General features: G+C 68.7%; 1 protein-coding gene across 4 annotated transcripts in view; it reads right to left on the bottom strand.

The window, feature by feature from the left end:
• Positions 1-1,439: 1,439 nt before the first annotated feature.
• The window catches only part of INTS1 (integrator complex subunit 1), a 29,220-nt gene continuing 16,477 nt past the window's right edge, over positions 1,440-14,182 (bottom strand). For all 4 annotated transcript variants that reach the window (XM_082360994.1, XM_082360995.1, XM_082360997.1 and 1 more), the window contains exons 26-47: positions 13,274-13,435; positions 12,488-12,634; positions 12,122-12,220; positions 11,731-11,855; positions 11,093-11,347; positions 10,416-10,575; positions 10,036-10,176; positions 9,698-9,872; positions 9,479-9,602; positions 8,625-8,755; positions 8,023-8,110; positions 7,689-7,915; positions 7,339-7,462; positions 6,266-6,399; positions 5,705-5,897; positions 5,042-5,169; positions 4,649-4,761; positions 3,651-3,764; positions 2,710-2,780; positions 2,247-2,338; positions 1,975-2,084; positions 1,440-1,796 (exon numbers count right to left, since the gene is read on the bottom strand). In XM_082360994.1, the coding sequence (XP_082217120.1) occupies positions 1,681-1,796; positions 1,975-2,084; positions 2,247-2,338; positions 2,710-2,780; positions 3,651-3,764; positions 4,649-4,761; positions 5,042-5,169; positions 5,705-5,897; positions 6,266-6,399; positions 7,339-7,462; positions 7,689-7,915; positions 8,023-8,110; positions 8,625-8,755; positions 9,479-9,602; positions 9,698-9,872; positions 10,036-10,176; positions 10,416-10,575; positions 11,093-11,347; positions 11,731-11,855; positions 12,122-12,220; positions 12,488-12,634; positions 13,274-13,435 (3,029 nt within the window). In that variant the 3' untranslated portion in view covers positions 1,440-1,680. The remainder of the gene's footprint in view (positions 1,797-1,974; positions 2,085-2,246; positions 2,339-2,709; positions 2,781-3,650; positions 3,765-4,648; positions 4,762-5,041; positions 5,170-5,704; positions 5,898-6,265; positions 6,400-7,338; positions 7,463-7,688; positions 7,916-8,022; positions 8,111-8,624; positions 8,756-9,478; positions 9,603-9,697; positions 9,873-10,035; positions 10,177-10,415; positions 10,576-11,092; positions 11,348-11,730; positions 11,856-12,121; positions 12,221-12,487; positions 12,635-13,273; positions 13,436-14,182) is intronic.

The following is a 14,182-nucleotide window of genomic DNA, read 5'->3' as shown; positions in this document are numbered from 1 at the left end:
AGCGTCATGGGTGAACTGCCCCAGCCCCCATCCTCCCAAACCCCAGGGGGCCTGTGCTCCCCTGGCTCTGGGTGAGGCGGTGGCACTTTGGGGCATGCAGGTGTCCCAACAGCTGTCACCCAAGCCCAGATGGGCAGGGCCGTGGCATCCTGCAAGTGGCATGGCACTTCCTGGTAGGGCACCCAGGGCAGGAGGCAGGAGGGGGCCCTTCAGCTCCATGTCCCTCTCTGCAGGGACTGCAGTGGGGCAGGAGCTGCCAGGAGTGGCGAAAGGCCAGTTCCACGTGCCCCTGAGCAAGAGCCACACAACGGGGGCCAAGAAACAAGCCAGACGGGACGGGGGGTCCCGGGGCTCCACCAAGGACCGGGCAGGACCTGGACACTGACGGGCTGTCGTACGGGCAGCGGCGTGCTGGCTGACCCGTCAGGGGCTCAGGGGCGAAGGGAGGCTGGTGAGAAGCAAGCACGGGGAGAAGGGAGGCTGGCAAGGCCGTGGCTGGCCAGGGGCCTGTGGGGCTAGGGGCACAGCCCTGTCCCTGGTGGGCACGGAAGCAGTGACTGCCCCCCACCCCACGAGGGTCTGTCCAGCCTCAAGCAGGCCGGACTGAAGAGCCTGGGTCTGTCTTTAGCCTCAGCGCCCCCTGGTGGCCCCAGCTGAGCAGGAGCCGGGCAGACGGGGACCCTTTTGGGGGGGGCACCAGAACCTAGGGGCCATCAGGGAGACTGGGGCTCTGTCAAGTGCTGGGCGGTCACGGGAGCAATGGGAGGGAGGAGTGGGACGCCATCTGCGTCGAGCCTGGATGGGGTTGGGACGGCATTGCCCTCAGATGAGGACACTGGCCTGGAGAAGCCAGTGCCGCCTGGGGGGACCCCGGGGCCCTCACTAGAGGGAGCACTGCCCCCTGCCCTCAGAGTCCCAGGGCCAAGTTCTCGGGCGGAGCCCCGCCCCCGTCCCCTGCCCCAGCACCGCAGCTCCACGGGGAATGTGCCCCTCAGTGGCTGCACTGTGCCAGCCCTCACCCCGCGGCCAGCACGCGGAAGCTTCCTGGAGCGATGCCCGAAGCTGAGGGTCTCGGGGAACTGAGGTCCTTTTTGGGGTGGGAGAGAAGACTGCTCTGCCGACCCCCAGCGAGCCCCGCTCCCTCCAGGAGCTGACGAGGCCAAGCCCGTGGGCAGAGAGCTCAGGGGCAGGGGGCGCCTGGGCACTGTCAGCTCTCCCCCAACCCCGATGCTGCCTGAAAGCGGGGAGCTGGGTGGAGGGCAGGGAGGAAGGGCCGAGACTGTGCCCAGCAGGCAGGCGCCCTCCTGTCTCCAGACGGACACCGCCACGTGCCCACCAGGAGCAGGCAGGCTGGCCGGGCCCCGGGGGCAGGGCTCCAAGCTCCCAGGTCCCACTCACTCCCGGGGTCTCCAAGGAGGCAAACCACACAGGCAGCAGTATCGGGGAGTTCAAAACATTTCATTTGAACCCAGCCCCTCGCCTCGACTGTCTAGGAGGTCAGCATCCCTCCCAGCTGGGCCGTGCCCCCGCCACTCCGCAGGCGGGACAGCCTCCGGGGCAGACGGCCCCCCCACTGCTGGCCAGGGGTGGCTGGGCGTCGGCTGAGTGCTGGCCCTGCCTGCCTTGGCGCTCCCGGAGACCACCAGGGGACCAGGCGTGCAGTCGGGCTGCGGCCCGGGCTCACATCACAGCCTCCATGTGCAGGATCCTCAGGGCCTCGGAGACCTGGGCGCTGGTGTCCATCTGGCCGTACATGCCCACCAGGAAGGCCCGGTGCAGCAGCGCGGCTGCATGCTCTGGGGACAGACGAAGACCCTGTCAGGATGCGCTGCCCTGACATCCTGGCCGCGGGGGCCAGGTCATCAGGCAGCTCTCAGAAGTGGAGCCTCTGGTCTTTCCCCGAGAGCCCGGGCCCGGGTACCGAGGCCTCCAGGGGCACCAGGGCCTGGGCGGGTGGGGTCGGGGCAGACTCACCCTGGCAGAGGAGGGTGTACTCCGGCAGGTTCCGGAGGGCCGTCTGCGCCACTTCAAAGTCCCGGCTGCCCAGGCAGTACATGAACGTGGGCAGGAAGTCGGCTGCGATGCTGAAAGAGCCACGTGCTCAGGTTGGCACCTCCCCCCGTGCCAAGACGGCCAAGGCCCCGACGCCTCCCCAGAGCCCCGTGCCAGGTCCCACCGGACAGGAGCAGCGGGAGGCCTGGCCCAGGGCACCGGGCGGGCCGCGGCGGCGGGTGACGCCGGCTCACCTGGGGTTGTTCTGGATGGAGCGCAGGGCCAGGCTGGAGGCCAGGTCGCGGCAGGACTCCTCAGCCGAGCTCATGAGCCGCTGCAGGCTCGTCTGCGGGGGCGGGGCGGGGTCAGCAGGGCCACCCTCCCGTGCCGGGGACCCCACTCCCTAAGCCCCCAGCCCCCTCAACACCCCCGTCGCTGGGCCCTGGGACCTCAGGCCCCATGAAGCACACAGGAGCTCCAGCACAGAGTGGAGGAGCGGCCGCCTCCGTTCTGGGCGGGACTGTGGGCATCTGGGGCGAGGCCGGGGTCTGACGTGGTGCCCGCCCCCGAAGCCCAGCCGCTGAGGGCTGAGCGGGGGGCACAGCAGGAAGGAGGGTGGGGGCGGCGTCCCTGTCCAGGGCCCAGCGTGGTTTTGCCCTCCTGCCCCAGCCTCTGACATGTGTCCCAGTTCCTCCGGGCACGTGGCAGCTCCCGCACCGAGAAGAAGCCCAGGATCTCGGGTCTCCGCCGGGACATCTCGTCCAGGTCGCTCAGAACCTCCAACAGATCTAAAATGGGTAGAAAGCGTGCTGTGAGGGCCAGGCTGCAGCTGCTGGGCTCGGGGGCGAACCTGTCCCCCACGCAGCCCAGAGGCAGGAGGGGTGGAGTCCCGGGGCCAGAGCCCGCTGCCCCACAGCGCACCTGCCGGGCAGGGACCCTGGCCCGGCCTCAGCACAGGCTCTGGCGGAGGAACCTGGGTCTACAGGTGCAGCACGGCTGCGCACAACATCAGCACCAGTGCCTCCTGGAGCTCCCATAGCACCTCTAGCGCTTGCTCAGGCCAGGGGGCCCCCAGCCCCTTGGGACGGAAAGCACTGGGGGTGCCGCTGCCTTCCCAACTACCGAGCCAGCGACCCCAAACCGGAGGTGCTGGTCGACCAGGCTTTCAGAGGTTTCTGAGGGGCCCAGGCATCTGCATCGGCACCACGCTCCCCAGATGTCTGCCCTGGCTGCCCCGAGGCCACGCTGCGGAAACACGGCCCTGCCCCTCCCCGCAGGTGGCCACCCAGGCCCTCGGCTCCCCCGTAGGGGACCAGGGGCTGTCGGCCAGCTCCCCGCCAGGCCCCTCTTCCTCGGTACCCATGGAGACTCCAGGGGGCTCCCCAGTGCCACTGGCCAGCAGAGGAGCCGCCCCCAGTCTCCAGCCCCGCTTCTCCCCCCGACCCCCCCTCTACCCACCCCTATTCCCACTCTGAGGAAAGAGCCCAGCCCCTCCCGGGACCTGGCAGGGGCCCTGCTGTCTTCTGGATGCCCCACCCAGGAGAAGCCTGGACGGCCAAGGGCCGCTGTGGGACCCAGGATGCCGGAGGGACAGAAAGGGAGGCCACCACCCGCCGCGGGGCCGACTGGGCCTGGGGGAGTCAAACCCCCAAACTTACCCTCGACCGTCTGGCCCCGGGAAAGCCTCTTCACATAGGGGGCCATTTCAGCTGCAGTCAGAGGGGTGAAGAGGGAGATGCTGACCAGAGGCAGGGGGCCAGCCGAGCTCTCGTCTGCAAGACAGGAGGCCAGCGCTGTCAGGTGGAGACGTGGACAGCCTGCCCCAGGCCACTGTCCAGAGGGCCTGAGAGCCCCGGAAACACTCGACACCGAGGCCGCAGGATCCATGTGCGTAAGCGAGGGGCAGCCTTGCTGAGCAGCGCCCGGAATCACACCAGACCCCCAAAGATGCGGCCCCTGCCCTGGGCTGAGCACGGTGCCTGGTACACAACAGGCGCCCAATAGATGCGCTGAAACGATGAACCTGCTGGGAGCTGCCTGGGAGACGCGGCGCCTCTCTCTCCAGCCTCTCACCCACCAGACCGTGCACGTGGCCTGCCCTGCCGCCCCCGGCACACAGCAGGCGCCCAATAGATGCGCTGAAACGATGAACCTGCTGGGAGCTGCCTGGGAGACGCGGCGCCTCTCTCTCCAGCCTCTCACCCACCACACCGTGCAGCACGTGGCCTGCCCTGCCGCCCCCGGCACACAGCAGGCGCCCAATAAACGCGCCTGCGTGCAAAGCACTGTGCTAGGCGCGCCCGTGGGCGGCCGAGAGTCACACTCAACACCAGCGACTTGGCAAAACCAGGGCAGAATGGCCGTGAAGGGCCAGCATCGGACCTGGGCCCCGGGGCACTCGGCCCGTTCACAAATCCACCGCGTGCCCGCTAGACACAATGCTGCAGGTGCCGGGTCGCCCCACCGTAGGGGCCACAGGATGGAGACGGGGACGAGGACAGAGAACAGAGGGACTGGTTGGCCCCACAGAGGGCAGGTGCTGTAGGTCACGCTGGCCACAACACGACTCGGTGCTGTGCGCGTGTCACGGACCCGGGGCCAACGATGCCCGAGGGACGCCCAGGGCAGTCCAGCCTGCAGCCCCGGCCCCACTCACCCTCGCCCTCCTCGTCCAGGCCTCGGTCGGCCCTGCCGTCCCTGCTGGGAAGGCTCAGCCCCGCCAGCAACGACTTGAGCATCACCAGGTCACTGCTGTCGAAGGATAGGTCACTGGGGGAGCAAGGTTCTCCGTGAGGACCATGCCACAGGTGGGAGGCAAGCAGGGCCCCGTGAGCAGGGGCTCAAGAGGTGCCCCGGGGGCCGAGGGAGGAGGACGCCAGCTCAGCATGGCCCCGGCGCAGACCCAGCATCTACAGCCCTGCCGCCCCGGGCCCCGGCGCCGTGGGCAGTGTCCATCCCCGCCACCACGCCCCTTGGGAGCTCCCAGCCCTGAGCGCCACCACGACGGGACCCCGGCCGGAGAGGAGCCGTGCCAGACGCGCACACTCACTGGAGCGCGTCAGAGTGTTTCTGCAGGAAGGCGACGGCGGCCGGGGCGTTGCAGGTGATATACTTGTGGGTGAACTGCACGAACTTGCTGATGAAGGGGGCCAGGTGGCGGGAGGACTTCCTGTAGTTCTGCAAAGGGAAGCGCAAGGGGGGGAGCATTCAGGGCCTGAAGCATCCCGTCTTGCCCGCATCGTTCCCCCTGGGGCCTCACAGTACAGAGCCTGGACACCACCAACACGCTGCCCTCTGCCGGGCAGCATGTTAAGGTCCCTGAGGGTCAGGAGTGACCTTGTCCCTCATGAACCCTGAGGAGCGTGGGGTCTCCCCAGGCACGTGAGCAGCTGGGGGCCTCCCCCGGGTGAAGCTATCAGGCAGGCAGGTGGCCTGGCCCTGCCCCTGATGCAGCCAAGGGGCTGTGCCCTCACCCAGCCGCCTCAGGTGGACAAGGGGACGGACCCTCGGTCCTGGTCAGAAAGACCGGGGCTGCCAGAGTCGTGGGAGCAGGAGGGGGACGAGCCGAATGGGGAGAGAATTCAGAATGGTGGAAGGAGCAGGCAGGGCGAGCAGGGTCACCGGCTGAGAAGGGCGCAGGGAGAGGGACCAGGGCACCTGAGCCCTGGGGACTCCCGGGGCCCAGGGTCCGGAGGGTGGGCGGGGCACCCACCAGCAGCAGGCGGAGAAAGGAGAGCAGGCAGTCCCACAGCGCCCCCTGGTGCTCGCTCTGGAACACGCGCGGCTGCAGCAGCTCCAGGATGCCCAGCACGTGCAGGAAGAAGGTCAGGTGGTTCTGCTGCCGGAACTCCTGGAAGTTGAGGTGGTTGCGGCCGTGCAGCAGGGCGGCGATCATGGGCAGGTGCCTGCGGGCGACGCGTGCGCTCGGTGGTCCTGGCCCGTCTCCCCCCGCCCCCCGTGGGCCGACATCAACTTGCACGGGGAGACCGCCCGGAGCCCGCTAACCCCCGCCGTGGTGTCGCGGGCCACTCACCTGACCCGCCCTCTCCCGCGTCCACCAGGCCCCTGCCCCCGAGACTCCGCGTAGCCAGGAAGCAGCCGAGGCCCCGGCTGCCCGTGACGGCACCAGCAGTGTCCGTCCACCCGCTCTTAGCCGCAGAGCCCGCCTCAAAGGAACGCCGGGTGTGGGGGCCGCTCCAGGCTGGGGCGGGGAGGGCACCCTGCCGGCGAGCTCTGCCCACTCAGGCTGCAGGTGGGACAGGCCAGGTGGTACCTGAGCAGCAGGATGGGGTGGGCCACAGCCAGCTTCCGACAGGCCATGTTGGCGTCGGCCACGCGGTTCTCGGCCGCCCGGGAGTCGCTGGTGTCCGCGAGGAGGGTGATGAAGCGGTGAATGAGGGCGTCCAGCTGAGAGGGACGGGGGTGGTCAGAGCCGGGGCCGCCCGCCCCCTGCCGAGTCCGTTGTCCGCCACTGCAGGGGCTACGATGGGGCTCACCGGGCGGCGTGTGCACCCCTGCTCCAAGGTCCCCAGACCCCAAGGCCCTGGCATGGTCCCTAAGGACCTATGCAGCGACCCAGAGAAACCTGTTCCCCCAGTGCTTTCTGATGCTCCTGGGGGTCAAACAGTGGCCAGAGCTCCCAGCCAATCTCAGCACTTGGTGTGTGAGGTCACCCTCTCCGCACAAACAGAATAAAAGCCCTACATTAGCTCGAGTGAGAAAAACCAACCTTACAAATAAAGCATAATTTCAGGTGTGTAAAACACATAACACACAAAACCGGAAGGAAGCACAACTGGAAAAACATCAACTTCCCTCCCCGTCCCGAGAAGCAGGGCAGGCGGCAGATCTGACTCCAGGGTCCAGCCCAGGGAACATGGGCAGGGGGCCCACCAGACACCCCTCCCCCCACCATCACCCAAGGGAGGTGAAGGCAGATGCCACGCAGACCCGCACACGGAGGCCCCACGCTGGGCCAAAGGCCAGTGCCACGGCAGGCAGCCAGGAAGGGATGGGGGTGCTGGGACGCATGCGACACCGTCACACACGCACCACGCAGCCTGTTGTAGTCAACGGTCCCTTATCAGGGAACGAGGGAGACACCCACTCTCCTCTGCTCCACACCCAGAGGACTTCTTGGAGGAGAGAAAGATCGTTTCCAGACCCTTCGAGAGGTCGGACAGGCGAGGGTGGCAGGGCAGGCTCTGCCCTCAGACATGCCATCGACACTCACCCGGTGCCTTTTTTGTCTTTAGATCTGAGAAAAGGCATTTCTCTACCTCCCAGTTGGCGTTTCTACCTCCAAGTGAAGGACAAAGGCGGCCCGATGACCCCACAGGGCTTTACCTTGCAAACGCTGCTGCCGGCGGCCCCTTCGCTGTGCAGCAAGACGTCAGGCACAGGCACCCGGAGGTCTGGCCGCTGCAGGTAGAGGTACACGAGCAGGTCTCGGCAACGCCTGCCCAACACGCTGCGAGAGACCAGAGACCAGACTCGGGGTGGCCGTGGGACCAGGGAGCCGCTGTTCCCACTGCGGGCTGCGTGCAGAGCTGGTGTGCCAGGCCCCTCACCCCTACCCCACCCCCACTGGTGGCCTGGGCTCATTCCCACGGTGCTCACATCTGAGCCACGGCCTCCCATCACACAGGCAAGGGGACAGGCGGGGGGCTCCGGAGCCCGGGGTCCAGCACCCTCACCTGTCAGCCCACTGCTGGATGCAGCTCGTCAGGTGCACCGCCACCTTCCTGATGCCCTCGTCGTCACCGCGGCAGCAGCTGAGCAGCAGGGGCAGCCGGGCCTGGAGAAGGCTGCAGGCACTGGCGTCCCCGTCCTGGCTCCTGGTCTCTGCCTCCGCCAGGATCAGCTCCACCAGGCCGATGAGCTCTGGGGCCTGGACCCGCAGCACCAACTCCTCCCGCCGCTTCTGCAGCCGGGCACCGCCAGTCAGGCCCGGGCGTGACGGGCGTGCCCGCATCTCGCCATGTCCACCCGCCACCCCACCCTGCGGGCAGGGGACACCCCAAAACCTGCCTGAGGGGTACGCTGGTCCCTGCCCTGCCAGATTCGAGGAATGTGGATGCAGGCCCAGAGGAAGTCCAGGGAGGCCGAGGGGTCAAACCTGGAGGACGCGAGGCGGCTTGGCTGAGCGCGAGGCACGTCTCCAGGCGGAGGGAGGAGGGGGATGGGGCGGGACGCTCCCTGCCAGCCGAGGGCCCAGGTCAGCTGTCAGGGGACGCGGGCTGCCCCACCTGGCCTCTCTGCAGCTCACGGTGGCAAAGCTAAGGTCGGCCCCGCCCCACCCCACGCTTGCAGCCGCGCACAGGGGCCTCTGGTGCCCCCGCAGCACAGCACGGACGCCAGCCATTCACACGACCGGAGGACAGTGAACCCGACTGTCTGCCTGCTGGTCACCCAGAGAAGGGACACGGGGCCAGGCAAGAGAGCCCCGGTTCCTGAGGAAGCCGGCAGGGAAGGGTGCTGGATCAGATCCCCGCAAGGCCCCCGACGCTGCCCTCTGAACGCGGCTCCCGGAGGAGTCTGGGCAGGGCGGCCGCCACATGGCACCCCAAGGCCCACACTGCCTGCGGCAGGAACAGACCTGCCGGTGGGGGACAGGGATCTGGGGGACTCACCTCTCCTCCCGGCTCTTGCCCAGCAGGACGTGGATACACTGGTGCAGCGTGGGCCAGCCGGACTGGTGCGTGAGCAGGGCTAAGAGGTAGGGTCGGAAAGACGGCACCTGCGGCCCGGGAGGGCCTTTGCCCTGGGGAGGGAGGAAACCTGGGATGGTCCCCGCCGGGCTGATAGCTCCGCCGGGTAGCGTCAGCAGATGACAGCCCACGTGTGCCGGCACAGAGCAGAGGAAAGCGTCCGTTTTGAGGCAGATCCGAGGCTCCCGCCCGGGAAGCCACCCAGCCCGGCCGGTCACTCCGCAGATTAAACACGGGTTGAGCTGAATCCACTCCTCAGAGACCAGGAGACACGCGAACAAAACCCTGGGCGTGGGAACGCCTGGGCAGGCGGGGGGCGCGGAAGCATGACCGCCGCGGTCAGAAGCGCAGACCCGCCAGCACGCGGCGGGATCACGGGCAGGGGTTGCCCAGCCCCTCCCCCGCGACCTGGTCAGTGTATCCTCACCTTCCCCACGGCCAGATGAGCTGGGGGACTCCGCCACCCCCGCAGAGCCCTGACGTGGGCTCCGACCCCTCAGAGGACCCCACCCCTCGTCAGGGGGTGCTGAGCTCCACTCCCCCTACCGTCTCGTGCCCTGTGAGGACCTGAGCCCACAAAGGACCAACCCACCCCCCGCCCGCCTCCGTGACCAGATCTGGCCAGTTGTGGTGACCCGCTCAGAGGAAACGTGGGACCTGTCTGGCCACTGAGACCCAGGCCTCGGATCTGCTGGAAGCGAGAGAGAGGCAGCCCCCCCCGCCTGGGGCCGCCGCATGGACTGTGGCCCAGGGTGCCGGGTCCGCGCGAGGCCCACCTTGCTCTGGGAGAACAGCAGCCGCTGCTGCAGGTCAGGGCAGCTGCTGATCACCTCGGGGTCCAGCATCTCCAGCCAGTCGACGAGGAGCCCCGAGCAGGGTCCCAGCCGCACAGCCTCCAGGCTGCAGGGCAGGTGGGGTGGGCTCAGACGCGGCCGGCCAGGGCCGCACCCCGCCCCCGCTCCCGCTCCCAGCCGGCCACCGCCCCGCCGGCTCACCTGCAGCCGTCAGAGTCCTGCTTCCCCAGGGCCGGGGGCTCCCCCTTCTCCTGCAGCAGCAGTGAGCTCACCACGGCCACGGGCCCCGAGGCCGGGAAGGCGGAGGCCGCGGAGAAGAGCGCGGCCAGCAGCTCCTCCAGGTGAGGCGACCTCACGGCGACCAGACCCCGGAGGACTGAGGGGGGCAGAGAGGGCACCTGTGTCACTCCAGCTCAGGGGGCCACCGGACTCCAGGACAGACAGCCCCGCCCCCGGGCCCTGTTCTGGGGGCGCCCAGGAGAGGGACCTGTGTGCGGGGTGGCGAGGCGGGGTCTTTGTGGCGCCTGGGGCCCGAGTACCTTTGCTGATAAGCTCGGGCTCCACGTCACACCCCTCCCCAGACTTGAGGGTGGCGGCGATGGCGCGGATGGTGGAGCTGACCACTTCCGGGTCCCCGCGGAACGTCAGGGCCTCCGCCAGGTGCAGGAACCCGCTCCGCACTGCAGGAGAGCGCCGTGTGACCCATGGGACTCCTGCCGGGGTGCCGGGCAGGCGACTCCCCTCGGCTCCCACACGTACGCTCCCCTCTGGGGGGCCTCCCCAGTGCCCCGACCCCCAAACCGCTGGGCCCCACTCACCCCGACGCCACCTGGGACCCCTCTGGGAACAAGGCCCTGGTCCCCTTGATGCGACGGCAGAGAGCCCAGGACCCCCGCCGGCACCATCGACCCCATCTCACCATCGCTGATCCGGCGTCGTGCCGAGTACTGGGCGGCAAACAGCTTGAGCTGGGCCTGCAGGGGCCCGGCCTCCACGGCGGGGCTGTCCAGCCACTGCAGGGTCTGCACGAGCACTTTGAGGAAGCGCGACGAGAAGCCGGTGTCCTGGGGCACGCAGCGCTGGGGACAGCGCAGCACGGCTCAGACACAGCCAGGGCCGGGCGGGGCCGTCCCGCCTGCCACAGCGGGGGCCCCTCCACCGCCCGTACCCGCAGCCCGCGAGGGGTCTGCTGCCGCCCGTCCCCATGGGGCACAGAGAGAAAACGATCGAGGAGGTAGCACGCACGTGGGCACAGACAGGGGCAGGTAAGGTGAACGTGGCAGAACTACTGGACCCAGGTGGTGGATGCGGGAAAGCCCAACACGCTCCCGCCCTGCTCGTGGGAAGTTTGTGTCACCCACGCAGGGCGTCTGTCCCCAGATCCGCAGCAAAAGCTGCATCTCTTCACTTAGGAGCAAGAGACGAGGCCCACAGGACAACGTCAGGACACCCAGTCAGCCGGGGCCCAAGCAGGCCTGGCCACAGAAGCCCCGAGCCTGGGGGGACGGGACAGGGGACTTGAGGCCTTGGCCGCACGAGGCAGAGCCCGGGCGCGGGGACTCGGGGAGCGAGGCGCAGGGCTGTGCCAGGGCCTACCTGGTACTGGCAGAGCTGGCGCATCAGAGGGCAGGCGAGGAAGTGGTTCTGGTGCATGACCATGACCAGGGCGCCGCCGTGCGGGGAGTTCAGCAGGGTGGCGAGGGCCTGCAGGAGGCGCACCGCGACGCCCGGCACCTCGGGGCTCCCCTGGCGGACTCGCGCCAGCTCCCGGCCCAGGGCCTGCTGCAGCGCCAGGGCTACAGGGCGCGCGCTGGAGCTCTGCCACCGCGGGCTCGGGCTCAGCGGGAAGATCTGGTGAAAGGCAGCCATCAGGACCGCGCGGCTGGCAGATGGGGCCTTCCCCGAAGAGCCCTCCTCTCACCCCACACCCCGACCCCACGGAGGCTGCCGGCAGTTGGCACTGGTGTGCCCGGTCCCCAGCAGACTCTCCAGAGGGGCGTGGGGTGGGGGCCAAGGACTGGGACGAGGCCCGTGGCAACAGGCCCAGGAAAGAGCGCGTGGACCTGTGCACACACGTGCGCATACAGGTGTGTAAGCGTGAAGACGGAAACTGCGCACAGCTGCTCTGCAGCGCCTGTCACTGTGAGGAGCGGGCGAGAACACACGTGCCCAGGGAACCCCTGGCCGTGGATTCCAGGCGGGAGGAGGGACCGGGGAGGGAGGGTGTCCCGTACCTGCAGGAGCATGCCGGCCAGGTCGTCCTCGGGGCCCAGAACCCGCACCTGTGTCACGGCCCGGGTCCTGCCCTGGCCCGGTGGCTGCTCTGGGCTGCTTTTGGGTTTCGGCGCCTCCGTGCTGTCTGCAGGCAAGGAGGAGCAGGTCGGCTGAGAAGCCATCACGGCCAGCTGTGGCGGGGACCTTGCCAACCAAGGCCAGGCTCGCCCGGCAGCCCACCGCCCCGACAGGAGCTGGCTCACAGGCCCTGCAGAGGGCTCTCACCCCGGGACCCCCAGCCTCGCCAGGCCTGCCGAGGCCCACGAGGAACAGGGCCCGTAAACAGAAACCCGGACGCCGGCCAGAAGCAACCGTTCCCGAGTGGCCGTGCGAGCCGGGATGGGTGGGTACCTCGCCGGGCGGGCAGGGAGGCTGTGAGCAGGGAGTGGAAAGTCTGGCCTCCGGACGCCCCTCGCTCGTGCTGGACCTCGACCAGGTGAGCCATGTAATCTGCGGGGGGGCAGCCACGGGTAAACACGGGCCCCCAGGGAGGAGGGAAGCCCTCCGCACAGTGCCCGCAGAGCTCCAAGCCTCCCCAGGACCCGGGAAGCTGGGCGACAGGGTCTTTCCGCAGAGAATCAGGCAGCGCCCACAGCTCCCTCCACCCTCCAACCCGAGGGGTGGACGCAGCTCCACCTTCCTGCTCGCAGCCCCTGCCCCGGGGCTGTTCCACTCCACCCACAGCCTGGCTGCTCGGCCGAGGACCCCGGCTCTCACTCTTGTCCATGATGTTCTGCTCCAGGGTCTGGGGGTCGTGGGCCACCGCCTGGTCCAGATACTGGAGAAGTTTGCTCATGCTGGACACAGGGATGCCGAAGGACTGCACGAACAGCAGCAGCTGCTGGGGCTCCAGGTCCTGCAGGGCTGAGGGCGGCTCTCACTCAGTGACCGCCGCTGGTGACCCTGGCCCGCGGGGCCTGGTGGGGCCCCGGGCCCAGAGGGCAGCTCCAAGTGTGGCTGGTGGGTCCTCAGGCCCCCCACCCTGCATCCTGAGGCTGCGGGCCAGCCCTGCGCTCCCTCCAGCTCAGAGTCAAGGCTCCCCTGAGCGTGTCCTGCTGCGCTTCCCAAGCCAACCCACCCTCCAGCCAAGCCACCCCCCAAACTGCCCGGCCTGCCACCCCCGCTGGATACCACGCTGACCACCACCGGATGCCCTTCCTCCTTGCCACAGGCTGCCCAAGGCCACTCTGCGTCCCAGAACCAGCTCCGAGGCCCCAGCCCCTCCTCCTCCCCTCCGAATTCCTGGACCACTTGGTCTTCGTTCCTCCTCCAGCACCGCTTCTCACTGGAGGCCCTTGGCCTCCCCGCCGGACCACAAGGGCTTGTGGGCAGCTGTCAGCGCACTGACAGATCCACAAACATCTGCTGAATAACAGACGCCCCGGAACCCACCAGAGGCCCCCGAGCCGTCCTCTCTCATCGGCAACAGCTAGAACACACGCCCAGGCCTGCAGCAGGAGGCAAGACCTGGTCCTCCCCGCCCAAGCCCCGCCCAGGCCATACCAGCGTCCACCAGGCGCGGGACCTCCGAGCGGATCATGCGCAACTTCAGCCAGTCGGGCAGCAGCAGCGCCTCTTCCGACGTGTCCACCAGGAAGGCCGTGGGCAGGGGCTTCTTCTCTGGGAACCAGATGTCCAGCAGCGCCTGGAACTCACCGTCACCAGCTTTGGGAGAGACAACAGGGCAAGCACCAGGGCCGGCTCAGTGAGGCCTTCCCAGACCTCGCCACCCTAGGAGCTCCGGCTGCACCGAAGGCTGAAGGCTGAGGCCAGCGCGTCCTCGGTTTATAGGTGCGAACTGGGGCTTCAGAGGATGGAGAAGAATCTACCAAGAGCTGAGCGCGGCCCAGCGGCAGAGGCTTTGTGCAGTTGACTTGTGTAATCCTCACAATCGCGGCATTGCCCCGTCTCAGTCGAGGAAACGGAGGTGCAGAGCTGGCCAGGCCGCCCAGGGGACGGTGTGAGGCTGGGGCCAGCACGCTCCCTGGGCTCTGTGGGCTTGGCCAAACCGGCTCCTTCCAGGGCTCAGGCTGCACAAAGCCCCGGGCAGCCAGTAGGCCAGGCCGGCACGAGGCCAGCCTGCCCTGGACACAAGTAAGTGGCAGAGCAGCCCACGGCGTCAGCCACGGGGAGGGAAGGAGGGGCTGCCGGGCAGAGAGGTCTCAGGAGGCCGGAGGATCAGCCGGCTCTGGACACAGCCCACGGCCAGCGAGTCGAGGGCCACACCCCAGGCCTGTGGGGAGGACCTGGAGCTCACTGCTCTGGGCACCAGTGTCCCCTCAGCTGGGCAGCCCCACTTGGACACCTCCACCTCCAGAAGCCACAGTGCAAAGAGGAGCAGGCCCCGCGGTGCCAGCAACACCCACGTGCGCCTCACGACGACAGGACAGCGTGGGGCCGAGGCGGCACGGA

The sequence above is a fragment of the Balaenoptera borealis genome (genome assembly GCF_965194805.1).
Source record: "Balaenoptera borealis genome assembly, chromosome: 16".
Taxonomy (NCBI): Eukaryota; Metazoa; Chordata; class Mammalia; order Artiodactyla; family Balaenopteridae; genus Balaenoptera; species Balaenoptera borealis.
This window is presented reverse-complemented; position numbering and strand designations above follow the sequence as displayed.